Source organism: Oreochromis aureus, linkage group 15 (genome assembly GCF_013358895.1).
Source record: "Oreochromis aureus strain Israel breed Guangdong linkage group 15, ZZ_aureus, whole genome shotgun sequence".
NCBI classification, from domain to species: domain Eukaryota; kingdom Metazoa; phylum Chordata; class Actinopteri; order Cichliformes; family Cichlidae; genus Oreochromis; species Oreochromis aureus.
The window spans coordinates 14,615,169-14,639,203 of record NC_052956.1 but is presented as its reverse complement, the minus strand read 5'-3'; the positions used below and the strand labels follow the sequence as shown (position 1 = coordinate 14,639,203).

The 24,035-nt window shown below is 40.2% G+C and overlaps 2 protein-coding genes across 2 annotated transcripts; one reads left to right on the top strand and one right to left on the bottom strand.

Annotated features, from left to right (window-relative positions):
• Positions 1-435: 435 nt before the first annotated feature.
• Positions 436-13,617, bottom strand: rbm25b (RNA binding motif protein 25b). The gene is made up of 17 exons (XM_031730190.2): positions 13,464-13,617; positions 12,850-12,950; positions 12,426-12,643; positions 12,270-12,327; positions 11,952-12,112; positions 11,339-11,524; positions 11,150-11,233; positions 8,068-8,339; positions 7,638-7,755; positions 7,249-7,338; positions 6,355-6,428; positions 5,278-5,428; positions 4,648-5,059; positions 3,340-3,635; positions 3,030-3,128; positions 2,888-2,935; positions 436-1,391 (listed from the first exon to the last, which is right to left on the bottom strand). Exons 2-17 carry the CDS (start codon positions 12,926-12,928, stop codon positions 1,299-1,301), a joined length of 2,439 nt encoding a protein of 812 aa, XP_031586050.2. The 5' UTR covers positions 12,929-12,950; positions 13,464-13,617; the 3' UTR covers positions 436-1,298.
• A 2,298-nt stretch (positions 13,618-15,915) lies between these two features.
• On the top strand, positions 15,916-20,512 carry hsp90ab1 (heat shock protein 90, alpha (cytosolic), class B member 1). Its single transcript, XM_039598623.1, has 11 exons — positions 15,916-16,065; positions 16,186-16,392; positions 16,509-16,668; positions 17,007-17,140; positions 17,222-17,527; positions 17,636-17,801; positions 17,915-18,105; positions 18,600-18,747; positions 18,861-19,129; positions 19,558-19,891; positions 19,974-20,512. The coding sequence occupies exons 1-11, from the start codon at positions 15,916-15,918 to the stop codon at positions 20,090-20,092; spliced, it is 2,184 nt and encodes a 727-aa protein (XP_039454557.1). The 3' UTR covers positions 20,093-20,512.
• Positions 20,513-24,035: the final 3,523 nt, after the last annotated feature.

Genomic DNA, 24,035 nt, shown 5'->3' with positions numbered 1-24,035 from the left:
CGTTTTAGTTTGAAACTTTAAGGCCCTATTTATTTTTCATTCTGCCAATTTAAGAGTTAGTTGAATTCTGATACAGGCAGCACAGTGGTTAGCACTGTTGCCTCACAGCAAAAAGGTCCTGAGTTCAACTCCACCATCAGGCTGGGCTCTTTCTGTATAGAGTTTGCATGTTCTCCTCGTGTTTGCGTGAGTTCTCTGGCTTCCTCCCACAGTCTAAAGACATGCAATTAGTGGGGATAAGTTAATTGGAAACTCTAAATTGCCCATAAGTGTTAATGTTTGTCTGTGTTAGCCCAGCTGTTGAAAATCTGGTTATTTGTCTGCTCACAAAGAAACAGGGAACAGAAAAAAACCTTTAACCCTAAATCCAGCTCCATATTTTAGGACATGAACTGAAATTAATGGTTGTGATTTAATGCAAAACCAAAAAAGTCGAATGATTATAAAAATTATTTATTCAAATGTTCACCAATACAAAAACAAATGGAGAGCATCTTCACAATTTCAATTGTTTTCGTTCTTAGCTCATTTTCCTATAGTGGTTATGACGTGTGCTTTTACAGCGTTAAGGATGTCACATGGCCTATGGGTCTTGTCAGTAGACACATTTCAAATGACAACTAGATGTTTTAGAGATGGTCTGAAAACAACATGCCAGTTTGTCAGGAATGTGACAAGAAATGTCGGGAGAGGGAAGAATTTGTGTATTGATTACAGAAATAAAATTCAGTTATGTCCAAAAACCCTTAATAAATACCCCTGTAATTATTTTAAAAACATCATAGCTGTAGTCATTCATACGCTTTAGTTTGTGTCTACTTAACCAACCCACAATCAACTGTAAGCCCAATTTCACAACTCAAAAGAATAGTTTGAGAAATGGTGAACTGTTTGTAGCAAACCTGCAAACTGTTCTCACTCAGTGTGTGTTGGCATGTATAAAAACAAAAAAAAAAGTATGGGACTAAAGGGTCTCATCTCCAACACAGTGACCCTGGGTGGCCAGAGCTGTAGCTTCTTCATAACCAAATAATGACAAACTGTATATACACAAAAGCACACAGACACAATCAGCACCTGCAGAGTGGAGGTGGATGCAGCCTGAGTATGTTTAAACAGAAGAAGAAAAAAACAAAGGAGACCCAACAACTGGTGCAAATGTGAGAATGAGCAGAATCTGCAGTTACAGTCTGTACTGGTATGGTCAGTCACGTCTTCTGGGGTGACATAAATTCGCTACAGTATTATACACAATGAAGGTAAAGGAGAAGAGGAATTCATCTTCATTCGGCCGACGATTATTTCACCAGTCCGATCTTCTTTGCTTCAGTTTCATAAATGAGCAACCGCCACATCTTCACTATAAAGACCTCAGCTTCTTCATCAAGAACCTGACCCGGAACAAAAAGAAAGTTAGATAATCGAAAGATAAACTTAGAGGACTAACCTAAACTCATGACATGTATGTGGAAAAGGTGAACATGTTAAAATACTGACTATGAACTGCTAATTAAAATACATCTCATTTGACATGGCTCTACTTGTGCCATCGAATGAGAGACAAAAGATTTCAAGGCCAGTTTCTTTAAAAAATCTTGAACTCATAGTCAAAATTAACAATTTCAGTTGCCTTAAAGGGTTACATTTTTATCTGGCACCTTGATGGGTAAGAGATGCGCTTGAAATCTCACCTCATAAATCTCCCCCCACCCATCTTAAATCAGATGGAACTAACATACTCTTCAGTTCATTAGGTACACCTTGCTAGTACCTGTTGCACTCTTTTGCCTCCAGAATTGCCTTAATTCCTGATGTCCCTGATTTACTAAGGCTCTAGAACCATTGCTCTGAGATTTTTGCTAATATGACATGAATCTTGCACTTTTTCACATCCCAAAAGGTGCTTTCTTAGTTTGATATCAGGTGACTGGAGGCCCATTTGTGTACAGTGAACTCACTCTTATGTTCAAAAAGCCAGTTTAAAATGATACGAGCTTTGTGACACATCCTCCTGGAATCAGAAGCTGAGTACACTGTACATAGATCGTCAGAAGAAATGCACAGGTAGGCTGCGTAGTTTAGGTGATGCTCAGTTGGTACTAAGGGATCTAAAATGTGTTTACAAAATATCCCCCTACACTATAACGTGACCACCATCAAGCTAAACTGTTGATATAAGGTAGGATTCTGACCCTACTATATGACTGCTGCAGCAGAACTCAAGATTCAGTAGATCACTCAATACTTTTCAATCGTCTGTTGTCTGATTTTAATGAGACTGTGTGTGATCCTAGCCTCCGTTTCCTGTTCTTAGCTGACAGGAGTGGTCTTCTGCTGCTTTTGACACGGTGTAGTCATAGATACTCTTCTGCATACTTTATTTGTAACAAGTGGGTAACTTGAGTTACTGTTGCCTTCATATCAGCTCGAGCCGTCTGGCCATTTTCCTCTGACAACGCTTTTACACCCAGAGAACCGTCACTCACTGAATATTTTCTCTTTTTCAAACATTAGAGGTGGTTATGTGGACAAATCCCAGCAGATCAGCAGTTTCTGAAATATTTAGACCATGCTTGTGGCGCCAACAACTATGCTTTGTCCAAAGCCATTTAAATCACCTTCCTTCCCCGTTTTGATGCTCAGTTTAAATTTCAGCAGGCTGTCTTGATCAGGTCTACATACCTAAATGCACTGAGGTGCTGCAATGTGATTGGTTAACTAGATATTGACATTAAGCAGCTGAACAGGTGTACCTAATGAAGTGTATTTTGGTATAATTTGATTGAGAAGGTTAGTAAGAAGGTAAAAAAAACCCCCTGCATCCTGACAAGAATTAGAAACAGAGAAACCACATAAACAAGCATCTATCAACTGTGTCTTTGCTCACCATGGCAACATCATCCAAGATAGTCTGCGGTGTACTGTGGGCCATCACCTGAAAGTACACAGAAGAAAATATCAGAAAGATTACATTTTAATCGTTCCACTTTCCCTCTGAGACAGATGTCAACTAGTGACATGACTATTACCTTGGAGCAGACAAAGTCCACTAACGTTGCCTCTTCCTCTCCAATGTACTCAATGATCTTTTTATTGATCCAGGGACGAACACGCCGTTCCATTAACGTCTGTGGAAGAAGGGATGACAAAGAGTATTCTATATTATTTTTAGCAATAAGCAGAGATTAAGGTTGTGAATTGACCCTCCTTGATCATTTAAATCCTGCGAGTAAAATATTCTTAGCACAGGTTTTCTTTTCTAACTTGCCTGATTACAAATGGATTAAAAATAAGACAGACACTCAGTGAGATACCACAAATTGTCCCTCTTCTCCTCACCGTGTCAACCATGGACCAGTCCAGTGGGTACGAGAAGAGCTCGGGCTTTGCGGTGGGAATCTTTTCGATCAGGCTCTTGATGTGTTTGCGTTTCTCCTCAGCGTTGGCTCCCTTTATGCTGGAAAGTCCAGCACCGTCCACCCCGAGGCTCTTGTCGTCATCATAATCCAGGGGCACCAGCTTCCTCTTGCGTGGCTGCTCGTCAGCCTCCTCGTCATCAAACTTGTCGAACACGCTGTCCACCGGAAGCTTCTTTCTCTTTCCGGCGATGGGTTGACTGGGGCTTCCCGTGGCACCTGACAAGCACACAGAGTTTAACTACTGTTCTGTCTGTAGTTAAGGAGCAAGATTTCTGTCTCAAAACCCCAGAGTTATTTAAAAGCCTTTAACAGCATCTGAAAATGTTGAAACAACTGCCTGACATTCATATAGTTCTTATCAAAGCTCATATTCGGGCACATTACCTTGCAAAAATTTAGCTGATTAAAAACACTAAAAACACTGTCATAACTTCCATTTTGTTACTGTCTGATTAAAAATTTGATTCAATAAAACATCAGATGTAAAACTGGAATTCTGCCAGATTTCATCTCTTAAAGGGAAATTTAGGTTTGATAAATGATGCCTGAGCAGATGACACCGATTAAAATAAGTCCCCTCTGTTTTTCAGACGAATGTCATGATTCATATTCCTCAGTCCACCAGTCAATGACAATTGAGGCTCTGCCCTTTAATTATCTGTTGCCATGGTGAATATTGGTATTTGAGCTCCATTGATGATGGCTTTCTTTAAATACCCACACACACTCAGAGTGAACACACTCTGAGGTGACAGAAACAATGAAGTGGACAGGAGTCAGAGTTTGTTAAACATGCTTTCTGGAACACGGCCTGATCCATGTAGGAATCTGTGTATCATAGATTTGTCCCTATGAGGTTATTTAGCTTCAAAATAAATTAAAATATAGAAATATCCTTTCCTTCAGTCCAATTCACACTAACCAAACAGTGTAGCAGGTGCCAAATTACCTTGACTACATTCAGACAAGATCAAAACCTCAAGAAAAGCAACACATCACCTATTATTCTTTTTTTACCCTAAAACCAGTTTTAAACAATTATTAGTCTATAGAATGCAACTTAAAAAAAATGCAAAAAACGTATTTCCTAGTTATGAATTTTTATCAATTATTAAACATTTTGCTACTTTCTGCCCATCAACTAATCGATTAATTAATCCATATTTACATGGGTATGCTGTGTGTGTCTCTTCATCCTGTAATGAGGTAAAAGATTTTTTAGACTCACCCAGTTTCAGGCTGAGGCCAATCTTTGGCCGGTGTTCCTCTTGCGGCAGAGCCTCAGGTGGGGAGTTTTCATGGGGGATGATGATGCCACAGGGTGACTCTTCCCCGGGCGTGTTGGGAGACACATTTCCACTGGCTGATGACACAGAAGGCGCTGCTGTGATTGGTCGCATTGTGGGCTTTAGGCGTGGTTTCACATCTGGGTTGTCTTCATCGTTGTCATAATCTTCCTCCTCACCCTCTTCCACCTCGTTGTCAGACTGGGGGGGTCGTGAGCGTGAATCTGCTCTCTCCTGTTCCTGTCGGCGCTCCCGGTGATCTCGTGAACCCCTGTGGCGCTCACGTTCCTCCTCAGGTTCTGGCTCTTGGACGATGGGAGGTTGTCTCAGACGCTCCTCCTCTTCCTCCTCCATCTGGACCAATAACAGGCAGATATGCAGAAAATAATCATCCAATCACAGCATTTTACAGAAAAGAAGGTCAACAGATAATGACAGCTAGACGTACATAATGTGCAGAGCGACTCAGACGATAAAGTGACCTTCACACAGACAACAGACAGCATGCCCCACTCAGCTCAGACAGATACAGGCAAACACACACATTTATATTACATTACAGACAAGCATACCCTGCGTAGCTCTGCGTCTGGGTCTGGATGTCCCTCGTCTAACAGCCTCTGTCTGATCTCTTCCAGCTCCTCCTTCTCCCTCTTCCTGTCACGCTCATCCGCCTCCATCTCCTTCTCTCGGTCTCTGAGACGCTTCTGCAGTGCACTGCCCCTAGGGGTCATACGGAAAATAACAGCTTTCAGAACAATGGCTGCAGTACTGCATGCGCTGCCATGAGCCACATGTGGGTCACACAGGATCTGCTGATAGTGAGGAGGCCCTATTGTGCATGCTCTGTTTTTTTATTTCTTACAACAACAAAAAAAAAAGAAAAATATGAAAAGAAATTGGCTTATTTAAAGTCCTACACATGATCTAACACAATTTACACATGTTATGGGCCACGTACATGGGTGGAGCAAAATGACTCTATAGCATCGTTCTGCAAAACAGAAGCCCCACTGCTGTGTTGTGCGTATATGTATAACATTTAATAAACATATGTAACACAGCACGATACACACACAAAAATAAATAAATAAATAAATGAATAATAAAATTAAATAAATAAAAACTCTTGAAGGTGAATTGCAAAGCATTTAAGAGCGTGCCTATGTTGCCATAGCAAATTTCAATCATTCCCCATGAAATTTTAATTTCCTGTAATTCACTCATTAACCAAACTTCTCATGTTTGATAAGGGTCTACCTCTGAACATGTGTATGGCACTATTTAACTATAATCATTGACTAGTGGCTATGAATATGGTTAAATATTGCCATCTGGAAATCTCATGTAAAACTCTTGCAGCCACTACCATAAAATTTAGAGATTGCTCATTTCCTCCACTGTATGTGTCAATATTAGGTCACATCCATAGTGCCGTCTGGTGGCAACAGGAAATCAGCAGTGTATGGTAAACAACATTACATGTATAGGAAATTTTTTTTATAGTGGATTTATAGTGACCTATAATTAGCGGGTGTTAATCAGTGCCATCTTGTGAGCACAGGAAGTGTTCAGTAGAAAGATTATGCACAGCCAATTAGGATCCTGCATGAGTGCATTTGTTTTTGATGACCTGGGTTAACACTCACCTGTAATACTTGGGGTCATCTCTGTCATCATCATAGTCTTCAAGAAACTCTTTTAACCGTTTGCCTTCTTTAATCTAATGAAAACAAAGGACAAAAATGAACTTCTCCACAATAATTACTTCTAACAAATTCTACTGTCTGAATTAGTAAACTAAATCATATGAACACAGAGAACTACAACATGGACAACACAAGATATGAAGTAGAATTCTTTTTAACTGAGAAAAAGAGCAGACTTCAAACTTGTTAAATGCTTCCCACAAAGACAACATTTCAACGTTTTACCTTAAAAATGAAAAACAGATGTTTTTAGGTAGTTTTACGGGAAAAACTGACTGCTCTGCTATAAAATTTAATCAACATACCCAAGATATGACTTCCTTATCTGGCTTCAATCACACCAAGATAAAAAAATTAGGCTAAGCATTTACACAAAGGTGGTTATCTGCATTCAGATGAACAGGGTGTGTTAGTGGGTCTGTTAGTAAATACAGAATTGAAACCAGTAAGCAGGTTTAGCCTTCTTGCAAATCTTAAATTAAGTTTGGCGACTACAAGGCTTAGGGTGCAGTCATACAAAGCCTCCAACTACCTGCACCCTCAAGTCCACAGGTTTCTCCACACATGGCAATACCATTTCCAGAAAACTGATTAGTTTGTAGGCTGTGGCTCTGTGTGTTCATCTCTTATCTCTATTCTAACCTTTACCAGAGCAGGTTAAGTCTGCAGCGCAATATACCAATGTAGTCTGGTAATAAATAAACCACTTAAACTCTGTAACCCCAGAGTTAACCCCAAAGTTACTTTGATATACAGAGCCCTAGTTAAATAAATACAGTATGAACTTAACCTGTATAATAGTACAGAACCAGTGATCATTCAGAACCCACTTACCATTTCTCGTCGGCGTTCATCTTCTCTCTCAGCCTCCTTAGCATAATCCCGTGCCTTCTTCCTCTCCCTCAGCTCCCAGTTTTTCAGCCGCTACAACAAATATATTGTCAGGCAAGCGGCAAACATCACACAAGAACTACCCCTAGCTAAGGTAAACGAGTAATACAAGGAATGTTACTCTGCTAAAAATAGAAATGATGCTGAAGATTTATTGGTTTTTTTGGACATATAAAGAATCATTTTAATTGAATTTTACTGCTTGACTTTCTCAGACAAACATTTTGTATAGTAGGACATAGAAGCTGTGACCTCACTGCTAGTAGGAGTGCTTATATTCCTCAGGCACTTCAGCGCATGGTTTTTATCATTTTTAGCTCAGCCAGTCCCACCTCTTGATAGGCTGCTTCCTTGTCTCGAAGTTTCCTCTCCAGTTTCCTGCGTTCATATGCTTCCTCTTCATCCTCTTGGTCTCTCTTCTTTTCTCTGTCTCTGTCTCGGCTGACCTCCCTACAACAATGAAATCATAGATACATTTTCTTTTATTTGTGACCATATAGAAACACGTGGCAAATCCAAGTACTAAGTGTTGATCAAGCATGGTACATAGTCTTAAGGAGTTTCATCAAAATGAGATGATATGAATTTTAACATTTCAATTTAAAATTCAGGCGGTTTCAATTAAATCCTGAGAAAATCAGCTTGCAGAAACTTGATTCATAATAAGTCAGAATTCAATCACCAGCAAAGTACCTGCAAACATTTGTATGTATTTAATTGTAACATGTGTCTTTATACATTATTCCGTTTTTTTTGCTTCACCTGGATCGGCTGCGGTCGGCACTCCTGTCACGGCTTCTGTCTCTCTCCCGTTCTCGCTCTCGTTCCCTTTCCCTGGTCCTGCGGTCGCGGTCTTTGTCTCGATCTCGGTCTCTCTCACGTTCTCGTTCCCTCTCCCGTTCCCGCTCTCGCTCCTTTTCCCTCTCGCGGTCCCGCCGCTCTCTTTCCCGCTCTCGCTCTTTTTCCCGTTCCCTCCTTTCACGTTCAAACTCCAGCCGCTCCTTCTCTCGTTTATCCTTCTCTTCCTCAAGTTTCTGCAGAGTAAAATACAAACAGGTTCAGCTTATGCCACACAAGACGCAGGGAGCCCCTGCAACCAATTCACAGCTGTGCACAGATCAAGTGGTTTCCAGGTTTTGGTTTCATAGGTGAACATGCTCTTTGCTAATCAGCGCAAAGCTTGTATAAGAAGCCAGAATCCTAAATGGAAAACCAGGAACAATCAAAAAGCTCTTCCCCCACAGAGAGACAGCTTCAACATTAATCTAAAACTATAGGACACAGTTTATTGCTTGAAGCCTGCAGCATAAACTACAGCTTAGCAAGAATAGAACTGGAAACCACTTTAATGGCCTTAAAGACCCGTGGAACGTATCCAACTCATAACAAAAAACAAACAAACAAACAAAAAAACGCGGGAAATGACAATGCTTTTTGTCTCCTTAAGAGTCCTCCTCTCAGAACAAGGAAAACAAAAACAGAAAACAGGCATCAGTCTTTTGTTGAACTAGTTGTTTGTGACTTACAGGTGTTGAACTATGGACTCAGCCCTTCGCTGCCCTTACAAGCCTTTTAAGTTAGGCCTGGGAGGAAAGCAGGTCACACGGTATACAAGGGAAAAATGTTATGGGATTCTGTCTTGCTTAAGCATCATCATTATCATCGTCATCAAAAACAACAGCCTTTACTTCAATGAGTAACATGGCATTTGGTATTTTGCTAAAATCAAAAAAATAAACATTATGAACATCAGTTATATTTCTGAACAGATAAATGAAATTGTAGAAACGGTCTTACCCCTGCAGAAGTCTTCAGGAGCTCTTCAGGACTGATTATTCACACACATACACACACACACACACACACCAAACTCTGGTTTTATGGACATCACACACAAGGCTTTAACCAGATTTCCTTTGCAGTTATACTGGCATCTGATGCAAAATAAGACTTAAAAACAATGACTGAATATATTGAGCCTTAATATAATACTATGTTCATCATTTTGCATTCCTCTTAAATTGGCGCTGTTGTACTTGAGGTTAAATGGAAAATAACTTTACAAAAGATTTTCTTGTACAAGTCATATGCAGTCAGTTGGTCTTTACAATGACTAACTAATTAAAAGCCTTGGGTGTTATGCATCTCAAGAGAAAGAAACGTGTGACATGACAGAGATAACATAGATGTTAATTATTTTAAAAATCTATAATGCTCCAGTTAAGTTGTCTTTATATTGTTTAATACCCTAGCTCTAATTCAAATCTATGATTTCACGTTAGGTGTTTTTTCTTTATTTTAATACATTTTTTTTTTTTTACTTACCTCTGCACTGTCTGCCAAGGCTAAATACTAAATAAACATGTGACCATGTAAACTTTTTTAAAATTATTTTTAATTAACTTTTTTTTTTTTTTTTTTTTTACAGTAAGCATGTATGGGTGTATATAAACAGTAATATTTAAGCAAACTTATAATTATAAAGAAAAATCAGGTATTATTAAAGCACTTCGCAAAAATACTCTTTCAGCATTTAAGCGCTTCCTTTAATTTTCTTTCCCCATAAAAAGCCTGAATTCACTCCCTGCAAAGTCACTCACTAAAAACTGATTAACCACACTAAATAATCATAATGATACTGAAATAAGTATGATTTCTTTTTTGTTCTGGGGCTAAAAATCGATCGGCCCAAATATGGTGGTCACAACAGGCAGCTGAAATTTCTCCTTTTGTTTAAACGCTGTTTTGGCAAGATCGTGATTACAGCTGGAGGACACTTCAAGCAAACCAGAGTTATGCATCCAAAACCCAACTAGATTGCTACCTTTCCTGTTGTTTTAATAACAATTAGAATTTAAACAGTTGATTGAATAAACTCACTAACTAATCTTTCATAAAAAAATAAAAACTAATGCAGAGAGAGTAAGGTATTTATCAAATGGAAGAGACAGAAGAAAGAAATTCCACAACAAAACATACAGAGAGCACGTACCTTGTTAGTCTTCAGATCATCTTACTGCTGTGGAGAGGGCGCCCCCACCCCACACTAGAATAATAAGGCTACAGCCAAAGTCACTGCAATAGTTACTGAGTCCTTGTGCTTCAACATGAACACCATTATGACAGACCATAATTTACAGAGGACTCGCACAGGTTCACTGACTCACCAGCTTTCGAGTGAAGCACCAAGGCTGTCATAAATTCAGGATGATCTAGGGAAACTGTCTTTGCGTGGTGGTAAGGTTGGCTAAATCAAGGCCAACTCACACACACAACTGAGCAGCACAGTTGCCCCAATGCAAGTCCTCAAGAGGGGGACGCCCAGTATATGTATATAGTAAATGAAGGCTGATACTTACATCCTATCCTGGCAACTTTTTCCAAAGCTCTGAGATTCATCTTGCTTTTGTCACCATATGATCACTATCATAATGGTGGGGTTTAATGAATAGATTAGCTTTTAAGTAACTTTACATCGTCGCCATGCATTTTTGTGTGATGAATGAAGATATGGATCTATAATGGTCACACCCTAGATAGTTTGGCAATAGTGGCAGGTGTCAAATCACACCTGAGAAAGGTGACAAGAATAAACTAGCTGTCTGCCCACTTGTAGTGTTCAAACATTGAAAATAAAACATTTCATATAGTTTAGGGCAGAATAATATGTTTGGTGGTGTTGTTTTAGGGACCGCCAATCTATAGTGGAGTATGCATGTTACTGAGTTAGGGTTAAAAAAAAAAAAAAAAAAAAAAACTGTGTCAACTAAATGTGCAAGCTCTAGGAGTGAACTGCTGTCCAAAACCTGAAATGTCAACTACAAGATCAAAGAAGCCACTTTACCTTGTGAGTGTCACGAAATTTACTAATCTCTCTGGAAATCAGGTCCCTCTTGTCCTCCTCCATGTCAATAGTGTTTATGTCATCCTGAGGAAAAACAACACATTGACAGGTTGAAATAACAATGCTCACTTTCAAGCTAAGGAGTAAACAAAACAGTAGCACAAGTTAACAATTAATCAAGGTCAGTACCTCTTCTTTTTTCTCCTTTTTTCTCTTTCGTCGCTGGGACTCATCATCCTGTGAAGGTGCATTTAGTTCCGCAGCATATTCCCGCATCAGTCCATCGATGGCGCCCTTGATAATCTGATCTTTCTTCTTTGTCTCCTCATCTAACACTTCTTCCTCGTCTTCTCCTGCATCTTCACTCTTTTTATCCTGTCAATAAAATGAGTCAAGTTTAGCAATTTTTCACATTCTCTAGCTGCTGCAAACAATTATTTGAATTGCTGTTGGAGTCAAATTGTTAAATATTGTCATTGTGATACTTAAATTTGTAAGTCTTAGTTCAAGCAGCATGATCAAAGACATTCCTTTGTCTCTGACCACCTCTCCAGCCAGTTTGTTGGTGGGGGAGGCTGAAGTGGTTTATTGTAGGGACATCTATGTGAGGGTTCTGTTTTCTTGTGTAGTAAGCCTCCTGCTTTTATGATCCTTTTGTGGGCAGGAGGTCACACAAACGCACCCCCAAACACAAACATACACACTCACACTCACACACACACACACACACACACAATAAGTTTCTAAACCAGCGGGGCCTGTGGAAGCGCAGACCCAACAATTGGTATTACAAAATTCATACCCCATTTGCAGTCTTCTTCTTGGCCTTCCACTCATCCAGCTGTGCTTTTGTCTTGGCATCAACTTTCACAAGTAGGTTTTTATCTCCAATCTGGAGGTCGTGAAGCAGTCGCAAGGCTCGCAGTGTGGACTCTGGCTCCTTATACTCACAGAAACCAAAAGCTGGAACAAATATTGACATATAAATAGACATAAGGGCATGATCAAATGTTTAGGTTTATAGACTGAATTGATGGTTTGTCTTGTATCTAGATATTCTTCATCTTTTAATACCCATATACTGACTAAATAATACCCACTTTGGATTATTAGAAATTACCTTGAAGCTTGCCAGAGGCTCCTTGTACTCTCTTCCAGCTCAAAACAATTCCGCATTTCTATAGAATTACAAAGAAAAAAATAAAGTTGTCAACTTAAGAGGGTGTCTGCCTTTGCTGGTGTATTTCTACAAGTAGAATGTGTGTTCCCCTCTTACCGCCAGCAGCTGTCTGATCAACATGTCTGAAGCCTTTTCTGATATGTTCCCTACAAACACTGTTGTGGTGGGCCCACTGTTCTCATCACTGTCTTTGGCATTCACAGCAATGGTTTCCCTCTTAGGGACTGCAGGCTTGCTGAGCACTGGTACTGAAGGAACCATTACTGCAGGTGTGGGGGCCATGATACCCATGTGAACTGGGATCATAGGGGCTCCTGAAACAGCCAAAGAAAACATGCAACTAGCAATTACACCATTTTCACTTAAGATCTATGACTGCAGATTAGTAAAACGATTCTCAAATATTTTCAGTAATGTAGCGAATCTCAACTACCTTCAGTGTTGCGAATATGCCTCTTAATAATGACATTGTGGCAAAACTGAAACAAAACAGGTGAACGCCAATCAGAAGGGTGCTTACCTGGGGGAAAGCCTGTGTACTGAGGAGGGATGCCTGGAGGAGGCAACAGCGGCCGATTTAAATGAGGGGGGAAGGACATTGTGGAAGTGAAGTGGACCGACCTGAAGAAGGAACCAAGATACCCGTTATCAGCAGCACCAGATGTGTAATTAAATCAAGTCCTCTAAACAATGTAAAATAAAACAAAGAGCCAAACTTTTAAAACGATTAGTTTAAATCAACAACACTATAAGTGAAAAAGCACAACGATGTTTATTGGTATCTAGTCATATGAATGTAAAGTACCCGTCGGTGACTTCTGCTGCCCAGCAGCAACAATACTTAAACTTAGCTTAGCTCAATGGGATGGCGTTCGAAGGGTGACTATTATAAAGTCCCAGGACCCACGTATTGTTATTGTGTTACAACGAGTTAATTTGCTCACTGTTTATGCGGCCAAAAAACTAGCAGCTTAGTTAGCTAAAGCTAGCACCGAGCACGCTCCAGTGTCCCCGGCATAGACTTAGGCTAAGCTAATATTAGCGCAACCTGGCGTTACTTAACAAACAACACTCAACTATTAGCGGGCAAAGTTAAAGTTCAAGATAAATCTGCACATGCCCAGGTATACATACCTTTAATCAGGTGGTGTTTAAAAGAATAAAAATACTCTCAGAAGGTTAGTAATTATGAAAATTCCTCTAACGTTCCAAATGTTGGATTAGCACGTTGGCTAGTCGGGCCTTCAAAAAAAAAAAAAACATTTGACGCAAGCGCTTTACGCGCAACACTACATGAGCGCTGGCTTTGTACACCAAGACTTGACCACTGGACGGAGTTTACTAACGATACTAGTAGCTACTGCGGCAATAACTGTACTACTATTATTACTAGCATTAGAGTATAGTTTTATACTAGTATTGTAATATTAACATCAATAAGAAAAATCACTACTCTTATTATTATTAATATTTACATAGCATTCCTAAAGGTCGTCTAGAAGGTTAATGAAACATAAGGTTAGGGGGCGTTTGTCGATGTTGAAGGTTTGCTGGGTTAAAAACAGATTTCAACACTATAATACAACTCCTGCACTTGTATGTACTACTTTGGGGAAATTTTAAGACATCGTCAATTTAGATTTTTATTTTTATTGAATTACATTAATATGTAATTCAAAGACGTAGTCTATTATTTGTGCATAGGAGTTCCTCCATAATGTCTTTTACGAATAAAATAATAATTTTGACATCCGACAGAATAAATATCTGAAGATCAATTATTTATTTATTGCATAAGCAGCGTTTTGTTTTTGATGGGTTTTTTGTTTGTTTGTCTTGTTTTGTATTTTGTCGGTGCCTCTCCGAGACAGCGGCTGTTACGTGAAGACTGCGACTGACATCGCGTGACGTCACTTTAGGCGGGATTTTCATGGAAAGTGCTAGAAGAAACGAAGCACACCCTGCATGTTTTTGAATATTCTTCCATCAGATTAAAAAGATCTAAAGTCTTTGTTGGTCTGTCGGAAAATTAACAGTATACTCGTGAGTTTTATTGACTTTATTTGTTAGACTGATTTAAATTATGCCTTGTTAGCATATCGCGGCAGCTCTGGAAACTGGTATAAAATAGATCGGTTCGGACAATACTTTCGTTTTTGGTTTTAATGGCCACAAGATGGCAGCAATGATGCGCTTGTCTCAGAAATAAAACTGTAATACTGTGTTTTCCAGATTAGTATAACGTAGTGTAAAGTGTTTTTGAATTCACTTTACTAATTAATCTTGAAAAAGTCCCCTTGTTTTTGTATACCTAATATAATGGCTTTAAATCTCCAGAGATTTGTTTTCTTTAGTACACATTACACTTCAATCCACTGAATTAATACCTGCTAAAATGTCTTAATAATATCATATTTATTTATTTAGTTATGGTATTTCCTCAAGTCTTCATTCAAACTCATCACATGGTGAATGTAGCCTTAAAACATTAACTGTAGTTCACTTGGTGCACTTCTCCTTACTAGATGGCGCACCGCGGATGGATATGACTGCACAGTGAAGCACGTGTATAAAGATACCGGTCTATTAAAAGGAGGTCCCTTTCCATTTCTCTGCGTCAGACAGCGTAAGGGATAGCGATTTGGTTGCATTTTATTCAAGAAAAGTCAACGAAATTAACAAGGTATGTAGACGAGCGGTTTCTTGTTGGTTACTACGTGCTTTAGCCTTTGATATTTGACCTTTTATTAAACAGTCATTGAAGTATACAGCTCGTATTCTCACGAGTTACGGTTGTAACCTTAAGTAACTTTGGTCAGGTACAGCTAACATATCACAGTAGTATTCAGAATTTTGGTTTTTAATTACTGTGGCGTAAGAAATGTTTGTACTTGTCACGTAGACGTCGAGCGGTGTAAATGCTGCACTCTGCCGCACTGCCCCAGCCGTGTGTAGTACCAAGGCAGGTGTGGCGAACATGACAGCGCTGTATCGGTTCATATATTGTACGACTGGTCCACATTAACAGAATTAATCCTTTTAAATCTTTATAAGAGTAACGTGAACTGGCTTGAGTCGATTTCGCTTAGTCCCCGTGTTCACGTAGCTGTCGCGTGTCTATAAAACGCACGAGTTAGTCTCTCAAGTTGCCAATGCTTTCAGATTTATGCTCGTCCTAAGTGAGTGGTGTTTTTAGCTCTTATTTATTCGAATTGGTGGCAGAGCCGTTTTATATGACAGTCACGTTTGCCGTCGTTAATACACGGCTTTAAGTTGCTCTTCTGGGTGAACCTATTTTGCCGCATTGCATAAGCTTTTTTTCGTTATTTTCATCGGTAGCTTTTCCTTAGCACGTGTTTGCGGGGTCCATTGTCTGTCGCTCGGCGCCATGTTGGTTAACGGCCACTTCCGCAACATGACGGCAGTTATCCATATTATGTAACCGACTTCTGACAGGATCAAACGGTGATAGTTTGCGAAACTGAAAGTAGTTGAATATATGTAGTTTAACCGGATCCCATAATTAGCCTTATCCTGTTTTTATCGAAATCCACCCATTTTATTAAAGCATACACGAACTGTTTTAATGCAGATGCCTGAAGAAATGCACCAAGAAGAGGAGGCTGAGACCTTTGCCTTCCAGGCTGAGATCGCTCAGCTGATGTCGCTGATCATCAACACCTTTTATTCCAACAAAGAGATCTTTCTCAGGGAGTTGATTTCCAACGCTTCTGATGTAAGTTAGCAGGAGCAGAGCTTTTCATTCAGCACTGATGCATTTATTTTTAGCCATTTTTTGTGTTTCTAAATGCTATAAAGACTGTTAGTTTTAATCCTGTTGTTTAAACATTTGCAGGCTCTGGACAAAATCCGCTATGAAAGCCTGACTGATCCCTCCAAGCTCGACAGTGGCAAGGATCTGAAAATTGACATCATTCCCAATAAGGCTGAACGCACCCTGACCTTGGTCGATACTGGAATCGGTATGACCAAAGCCGACCTCATTAACAACCTGGGTACCATCGCAAAGTCTGGTACCAAGGCCTTCATGGAGGCCCTGCAGGTATGAAGGGACTGCATCTCAGTATGGAACCGTAGGGACGCTTTATAAGAGGACAGCATTTTCCATGTTCACAATTAAGCTGAAATCTAACATTAGAACTGACTGTGTTCCTCTAGGCTGGTGCTGACATCTCCATGATTGGTCAGTTTGGTGTGGGTTTTTACTCTGCCTACCTTGTTGCTGAGAAAGTGGTTGTCATCACAAAGCACAATGATGATGAGCAGTATGCCTGGGAGTCCTCTGCTGGAGGTTCTTTCACAGTCAAGGTTGACAACAGTAAGTGTATTGATGTTACAATATCAGAACTAAACCTGTTTTTAAATATTGTGGGTACATCTAAGGATGTCCCTGATTTCTCATTAATTGGAAGCAGTTCTTACTATTAATGGTCTTGATGTTGTTAATTGTGTATTGGTTTTCATGTGTCTGAGGTTACAATGTAGCTTTAAAGTATTAAGAGAGTTGTTTTCAATCTTGGCGTTAAAGTTGGCATCGTCTAGCAAAGTGCGCTCCTTTAGAGGCTTAAATATGGAGTTGAAGTATCTAAAAATTGAATCTTGAATCCATGGACACTTTAGTACAAAATGTACTAAAAGCATCACAACTGTTCACAGGTGAGCCCATTGGCCGTGGAACAAAGATCATCCTGTACCTGAAGGAGGATCAGACAGAGTACGTCGAGGAGAAGAGGGTCAAGGAGATCGTGAAGAAGCACTCTCAGTTCATTGGCTACCCAATCACCCTCTTTGTAAGTGACTTTTATAGAGGACGTTGTTAGTATACCATTAAAGAACAGCAAAGTAAAAATCAAAGTAATGTGAATCTGCAGGTGGAGAAGGAGCGCGACAAGGAGGTCAGTGACGACGAGGCAGAGGAGGAAAAGGCAGAAAAGGAGGAGAAAGAGGAAGGTGAGGACAAGCCAAAGATCGAGGATGTTGGCTCAGATGATGAGGAGGACTCCAAAGACAAGGACAAGAAGAAGAAAAAGAAGATCAAGGAGAAGTACATCGACCAGGAGGAGCTGAACAAGACCAAGCCCATCTGGACCAGGAATCCTGACGACATCACAAACGAAGAGTACGGCGAGTTCTACAAGAGTCTGACCAATGACTGGGAGGATCACCTGGCTGTTAAGGTAAGCAGGTTAACCTAAACAGCTCTTCCAGGTTTTAATTGGCCTACTGGGTTTTTAACCTAGTCATAAACTACAAATAAAGCTAAACTGAGTCATTTTCCCCTGCAGCACTTCTCAGTGGAAGGCCAGCTGGAGTTCCGTGCCTTGCTCTTTATCCCCCGCCGCGCACCTTTTGACCTCTTTGAGAACAAGAAAAAGAAGAATAACATCAAGCTCTACGTCAGGAGAGTCTTCATCATGGACAACTGTGAAGAGCTCATCCCTGAGTATCTGAGTAAGATGACTTGCTTTTTACCTTTAGTCTGAAAGTACTTTAATTTACAGCTTAGCACACATTAAGGAGTTGCTTAAAGGCAAAGGCTTAGTATAGCATTTATGTTATTCCAGACTTTATCCGTGGTGTTGTGGACTCCGAGGACCTGCCCCTGAACATCTCCAGAGAAATGCTGCAGCAGAGCAAGATCCTGAAGGTCATTCGTAAAAACATTGTCAAGAAATGTCTTGAGCTTTTTGCTGAACTGGGTGAGGATAAAGAAAACTACAAGAAGTTCTACGAAGCCTTCTCAAAGAACCTCAAGGTATTTATAATGTTTTGGCTACTTTTCTTTTTTGTTTGTCTTTAAGAAAGTTGGCTCTTAAAATTCTCTTCATTTCATGTCAGTGCATCTTCTAGGACCTCAAAGGTTTACCTCTTTATTCTTTAATCTGGTTTGTAAAGCTCTCTTCAAAGTAGTGTAGACTTTTTTTGTAATAACCAGATCTTTAAAACGCAGAAGAATAGCTGTTTTTGCATTTGTGTAATCCCATGCAGTCAAATCTGCATTAGGAATAGAAACTTCCCACATTTATGCTGTAGACTGAAAACATGTTAATTAAAAGCCTTAAGTGACAAACTATGTAGCAGAATTCATGCAGTGTGCAATGTCAGTGTGATTAGAATAGTGACATTGCTGGCAGTCCATCCCACCTGACCATACACAGGTGGGATTGACTTTTTATTTGAATCCATTAACCTACTGGTATATGAGATTGTTTTTGGATAAGATGATAAATCTTATTTGTTCACTTGTAGCTGGGTGTGCACGAGGACTCGCAAAACCGCAAGAAGCTGTCTGAGCTCCTGCGTTACCACAGCTCCCAGTCCGGTGACGAGACCACCTCCCTCTCGGAGTACGTGACCCGCATGAAGGAAAACCAGAAATCCATCTATTACATTACTGGTGAGTAAAATAAACCTTAAGTAGCTTCTGAAATGGTAGAAGAGAACTGCATTTACACAAGTTTTAAAAATGAAGTTTTATTCAAACTTTATCGCTTTTTTTGTCATTTGTAGGTGAGAGCAAGGATCAGGTGGCCAACTCTGCCTTTGTTGAACGTGTCCGCAAGCGTGGTTTTGAGGTCTTGTACATGACGGAGCCCATTGATGAGTACTGTGTCCAGCAGTTGAAGGAGTTTGATGGCAAGACCCTGGTCTCTGTCACCAAAGAGGGTCTGGAGCTGCCAGAGGATGAGGAGGAGAAGAAAAAGATGGAGGATGACAAGGCTAAATTTGAGAACCTCTGCAAGCTCATGAAGGAGATCCTTGACAAGAAAGTGGAGAAGGTCAGTGATCCTAGTGAGAGCCCAATTAAGATTAACCCAAACTTCCCTTCGTGCTCTAGCGTTTAGGGTCTCAAAGTTCACAACTGTGGCTGACCGGATTTTGTTTGGTAACAGGTCGTCTAATTGGTCCCAACTAGTACTGTGGTGAGTTCCTGCAGTCTTGGTGTGATGCGAATGATTGGCATTCTTTGCCAGATGTGACGCTGTACATGTTTGAAATCTGAACCGTAAAGTGAATGCAGTCAAACTCGTGCTTGTTGCAGTAATGTGCATCTAGTACTTGAGTTTTCGCAAGGATTTGGGGACGTAAACTAGACTAGATTTAAAGTTGAAATGTGCTGGTATTATTTCTAACTTGACTTTGTCTCCTATTATCAGATGTTGTCGCCTGAGCCTCTTTAAATCTTAATGTCGTCTGTCTCCTTCAGGTGACTGTGTCAAACAGACTGGTGTCATCCCCCTGCTGCATTGTGACAAGTACTTACGGCTGGACCGCCAACATGGAGAGGATCATGAAGGCCCAGGCACTCAGGGACAACTCCACCATGGGCTACATGATGGCCAAGAAGCACCTGGAGATCAACCCTGACCATCCCATCATGGAGACTCTCAGGCAGAAGGCTGAGGCTGACAAGAACGACAAGGCTGTGAAGGACCTCGTTATCCTGCTGTTTGAAACCGCACTGCTGTCCTCAGGCTTCTCCCTGGACGACCCACAGACTCACTCCAACCGCATCTACAGAATGATCAAACTTGGTCTTGGTAAGAAAACTCCAGATCCTCTTGACTTTCTAGAAGTGGGTATCGATCTAGGTGAACAACGCTATGCTTTTTGTGCTCTCAGGTATCGACGATGACGACATTCCCGCAGAGGAGACCACCACTACAGCTGTCCCAGATGAGATGCCTCCCCTAGAAGGCGAAGCTGAGGACGATGCTTCACGCATGGAAGAAGTGGATTAAACAAGATCGCACCCCAGATTTCAACACATAATCCTCCCTTTCCAATTGTTCATCCTTAAACTGTAAAAAAAAAATAGCTATTAATGTTGTGAGGTGGACCGATATTGGTGCTCTTGAGTGTGGAGCAGCACACTGAAGAGCTCTTTAAGAGGCTGTCTTGATTTTTCCTGTAGAAGTTCATGGTGACGCCACATTTGTTTTAATGAGAACCCTGTTGCACTGAGTTTTAAATGTCAGAGCGGTAAATGTGTGAACACAAGTACATTCCACAGTCGCATCTGGAGGGTTTGGGGGGGTGCTGTTCACGTGCAACTCTGCACACTGCATGGAGAGAGGACTGTATGATTCCTTTGCCTGAGTTCAGGCTCGTCTGTAATTCCAAGTCTTGTTTTGCAAAAAAATTAAAGATGTGAGACCTTATTTGTCTTGTAGTATTTTTATGCCTTAATTAGGGAATTTAAAATAAGTGTCTGCACACATACTTGGACGTGATCCACGTCTTCAAAATTCTTACTGGGGCAGTTGCTCAATGTATCCACTAGGTGGGGACATGCTGCAGTGTGAGAGCCATTTCCAAACATCAGCATACAAGTGGTTTAGACACAGAAGAATGGGTTTTGTAAGTGTTACTATTGTAAAGAGTCTCTTCTCCCCCCTGCCCCGTGCCTGGCTTGCTTAAAGCTGCTTCAAAATGCCAACTTCATTACATTTTAATGTATGATCAGATCAGTTTAATGTAAATCTACTTCGTCTTTATTCTCACTAAAATCCATAATTTCTCTTTAAGACCTCTCATACAGCTGCATAAATTACAGTGCAGGTGTGCCTGAGAAGGGAGTAAAAAGAAAACCAAAGTAATCCTGTTAACCTGACAAAGAACGGCACTGAGAAATGCAGATGGTTGCATTAAAGGACACAGCCATGTGCTGGAGGCACGTGTTTCTTCAAAGCGTGAGGCGGTATCAGCTGAACATTTGGGGGAAATGTAGAGCGTGTAGCTTTCCTGGAAGTCGTGTGTTTTGTACAAGCTTGAGTAGGTGGCAGCAGTTTTTTCTGCTCTTGTCAGTAAAACAGTGACGTGTGGGTGTCTGTCCCCTCACACACTAACTCACTCACACTCGCTCCAGTCAAAGTGATAGTGAGGAAACTTAAGCTCTGTCATTCAGAAACCGACTCCGCTGCTTCTTTGCCACCTCTTATCTCTGTGACTTGACCACCTTCTTAAAACTTGTGCTGTGTGCGCAAGTACTGACAATGTTATGTAAATAAATGTAAAAATACGGCACAAAGTAACAGCGGGACTACAGGCATCAGTCAGGCACGGTTAGTAAAGGTCATGTTAAACTTGCCATGACAGTAAGGGAAAGCTGAGTGTGCAAAGTATATTACAATAAATATGTGGACACTGAACATGAAACTTAAGTTGCTACTACAGCAGTGATCACCTTTAATCAGGGGTGTAGCCATATAGTGAAGCTTGGGGTGACCGTGTCCCTCAGTGCCATTCTCTACCCTGTGTTGTCTTATCAGTAACACCATAATGAACCAGTCCATTTCTGTAAAAGTAAATAAATGAGTTGGTCTTTTAATCAACACATCTACGTTTCTCAACCACTTAACAGCATTGTGTGGATTTGGAGCCTATCCCAGCTGTATCAAAGAGCCAACAGATAACCATTTACAGCATTTACTTTTATAGCCACACCTATAGCAGAAGTAGACTCACAAAGCATATTTTTGAACATGCAGTGCAAATTAAAGAAATGATTTAACAGTAGTTAATGATACAGTACCTTATAATACAGTAGTATGTTTTTAAAATCTCAATATCTTTAAGGATTGGATAAGACCATCCCTATGACGCAGCTAGGGAACTGTGTCTTTGCAAACCCTACTCACCTTGCAGCAGCAGTGCAAGTCTTTTTCTCTCCATGTGGTATGGTGTAGATAAAGACTTGCCTGAGGTTGGTTTGGAAGGTACACCACTCGTTGCTATACCTTGTCATGTTTTCCTGGCTGATGTTTGTAGCTTTGGTTATTTGGCAGCTTAAAAACCACAATTCTAAAAACTCAGTCTCATTTTAAGCTGGGACATATGAGCCGGTTCCCTAAATATTAGGAATATAACAAAGGATCCTATTCATAATTTCTAGATACTCTTTCTGCTCTCCCAGAAGCATGTGTATTTAAATATGTTGTGGAAATTCATCAAAGGATAAGGGTTAGATAAGGTAAATCAGATAACACTATAAATGGTAGTTTTTATGTGTTTATATAGCTGATCTTAAAGGTTTGATGAAATGTGTGGAATATTTTAACTTGAAACTTGCCTGGACCAGTGAAACTGTACTTTCTGCCAGTGTACAGAAGTTTAACTACACATTTAATCCCTGAGATATTTTACATAAAAAAATGAAGTGCTATTTTAACAGGAAGAAATCTCTCAGCACGACTCCTTGGGCTTAAATTTTAAGAAGCAAATGAGTAAAGTTACAGAAATCTATAACTTAATTACTCTGGTGTAGCATGAAGGGCCAAGGAGAAGAGGAAAAGCTGTAAAACTTATGAAAGTACAATTAACAGTCCAAAATATATGTTCTCTTTCTTTTTCCCTTTTTCTGCATAGCCATCCAGTGGGCCCCACTGGAGTCTTTGCCGGGCTGATTCTGGCCCCGGGTCCTTATGTTTGACACCCCTGGTATAGACAGCCCTGACCATCTTATCTTGTTTATCCGGCAAGGACATCGATATCACCACATCCTCAACTCCCTGCCTTCTGAGCGTACTCCCTTTTCAAACTATGAAAGCACAACCATACATGAAATTTAAGCATGTGAGCAAATGTAAATTAATATTCCTTCACTCGTTTATTAAGAAAGATTCCACTACATCAGCAGGCTAATGCATTAAACACTGATGGTGAGCATAATCAAAACCTTTATTGCTGTGGCATAAAGGTTTTGATTATGGGGTCTGAACTGGCTTCCCAAAGGGTTCAATGCGGCCTACGGCATGGTTATGTAAATTGCAGAGGAGGAGGAGGAGGACCCATTTCTGGACTTTCCACTGCATTTTGCACCAGTAAGCACGGTGACAAGAGTCTTTCAGAATGGATCACAGCATGAGAGGGGCTGAACTATTAATTTCATCTGAGCCAGAAGTCTGAATCATCACACCTCTACAGCAAACAATAAACATGACCACTGTGGATCAGTAAGCTGACTAATTGTGAAAACGCTGAGGCATATTATTCAAATTGGACTCTTTTTTTTTAACATTTTCTTTCCCAGCTTATCATTAAAATACTAGTTTTTCCGATTGCACTTGTACTTTGCGCTAAAAAGAGAACGTTTTCAGGCACTCAGGTGTTCCAAAAAAAAGTTTACTGGTCTGGGTTTGGCCCCCATAATGCAGAATATTATCATGAATGAACTTTGGTGCCAACAAGAAAAGTATTGTGAAACAGACTTGCCTACATGCGTGCACTTTATAGTATTCTTGCTATTATTACTGATTATTGGCCTGTCTATGCAGGTGTACCTAATAAAGTGGATATTTACTTATATGTGTCAATTCCTTTACTCAGTCTTAGTCCTCTGTGTGATGAACTGTTGGTAGTCCACATGCTTTTAGCTGTACAACATGAAGTTTAATTCTTGCCTGTGCTGAAGAATTAACTTTTTTTTACATGCACAAAAAAACATTTTGAACTCAAACACTAAAAAATGATGGTTGTCCTCTATTTAGAGGAAAGGCAGATTTAATTAGAAGGAAAAAGGGGGAAACAGGGATAGATGCATGACTGTTTTTCCCAATAAACTGAATCTAGACTGACAAATAGGTAACCTCAAAGGGATGTTCTAATATACGGTGACATCTGTTTATGACAGCACTAATGGAAATTTCCTTGTGAGGTTAATCAAGAGTCAGAATAGGTTTCCCT

Excerpts from the sequence above, each read along its gene's own strand:
- rbm25b (XM_031730190.2), bottom strand. The coding sequence starts at position 12,928 with ATGTCCTTCCCCCCTCATTTAAATCGGCCGCTGTTGCCTCCTCCAGGC. Across the intron at positions 11,525-11,951 it reads AGAAGAAGACTGCAAATGGG|GATAAAAAGAGTGAAGATGC; the intron begins GTATGAATTTTG and ends TTTTATTGACAG. Across the intron at positions 3,636-4,647 it reads TGGCCTCAGCCTGAAACTGG|GTGCCACGGGAAGCCCCAGT; the intron begins GTGAGTCTAAAA and ends TGTGCTTGTCAG.
- hsp90ab1 (XM_039598623.1), top strand. The coding sequence starts at position 15,916 with ATGCAGATGCCTGAAGAAATGCACCAAGAAGAGGAGGCTGAGACCTTT. Across the intron at positions 16,066-16,185 it reads TGATTTCCAACGCTTCTGAT|GCTCTGGACAAAATCCGCTA; the intron begins GTAAGTTAGCAG and ends AAACATTTGCAG. Across the intron at positions 18,748-18,860 it reads ATCCATCTATTACATTACTG|GTGAGAGCAAGGATCAGGTG; the intron begins GTGAGTAAAATA and ends TGTCATTTGTAG.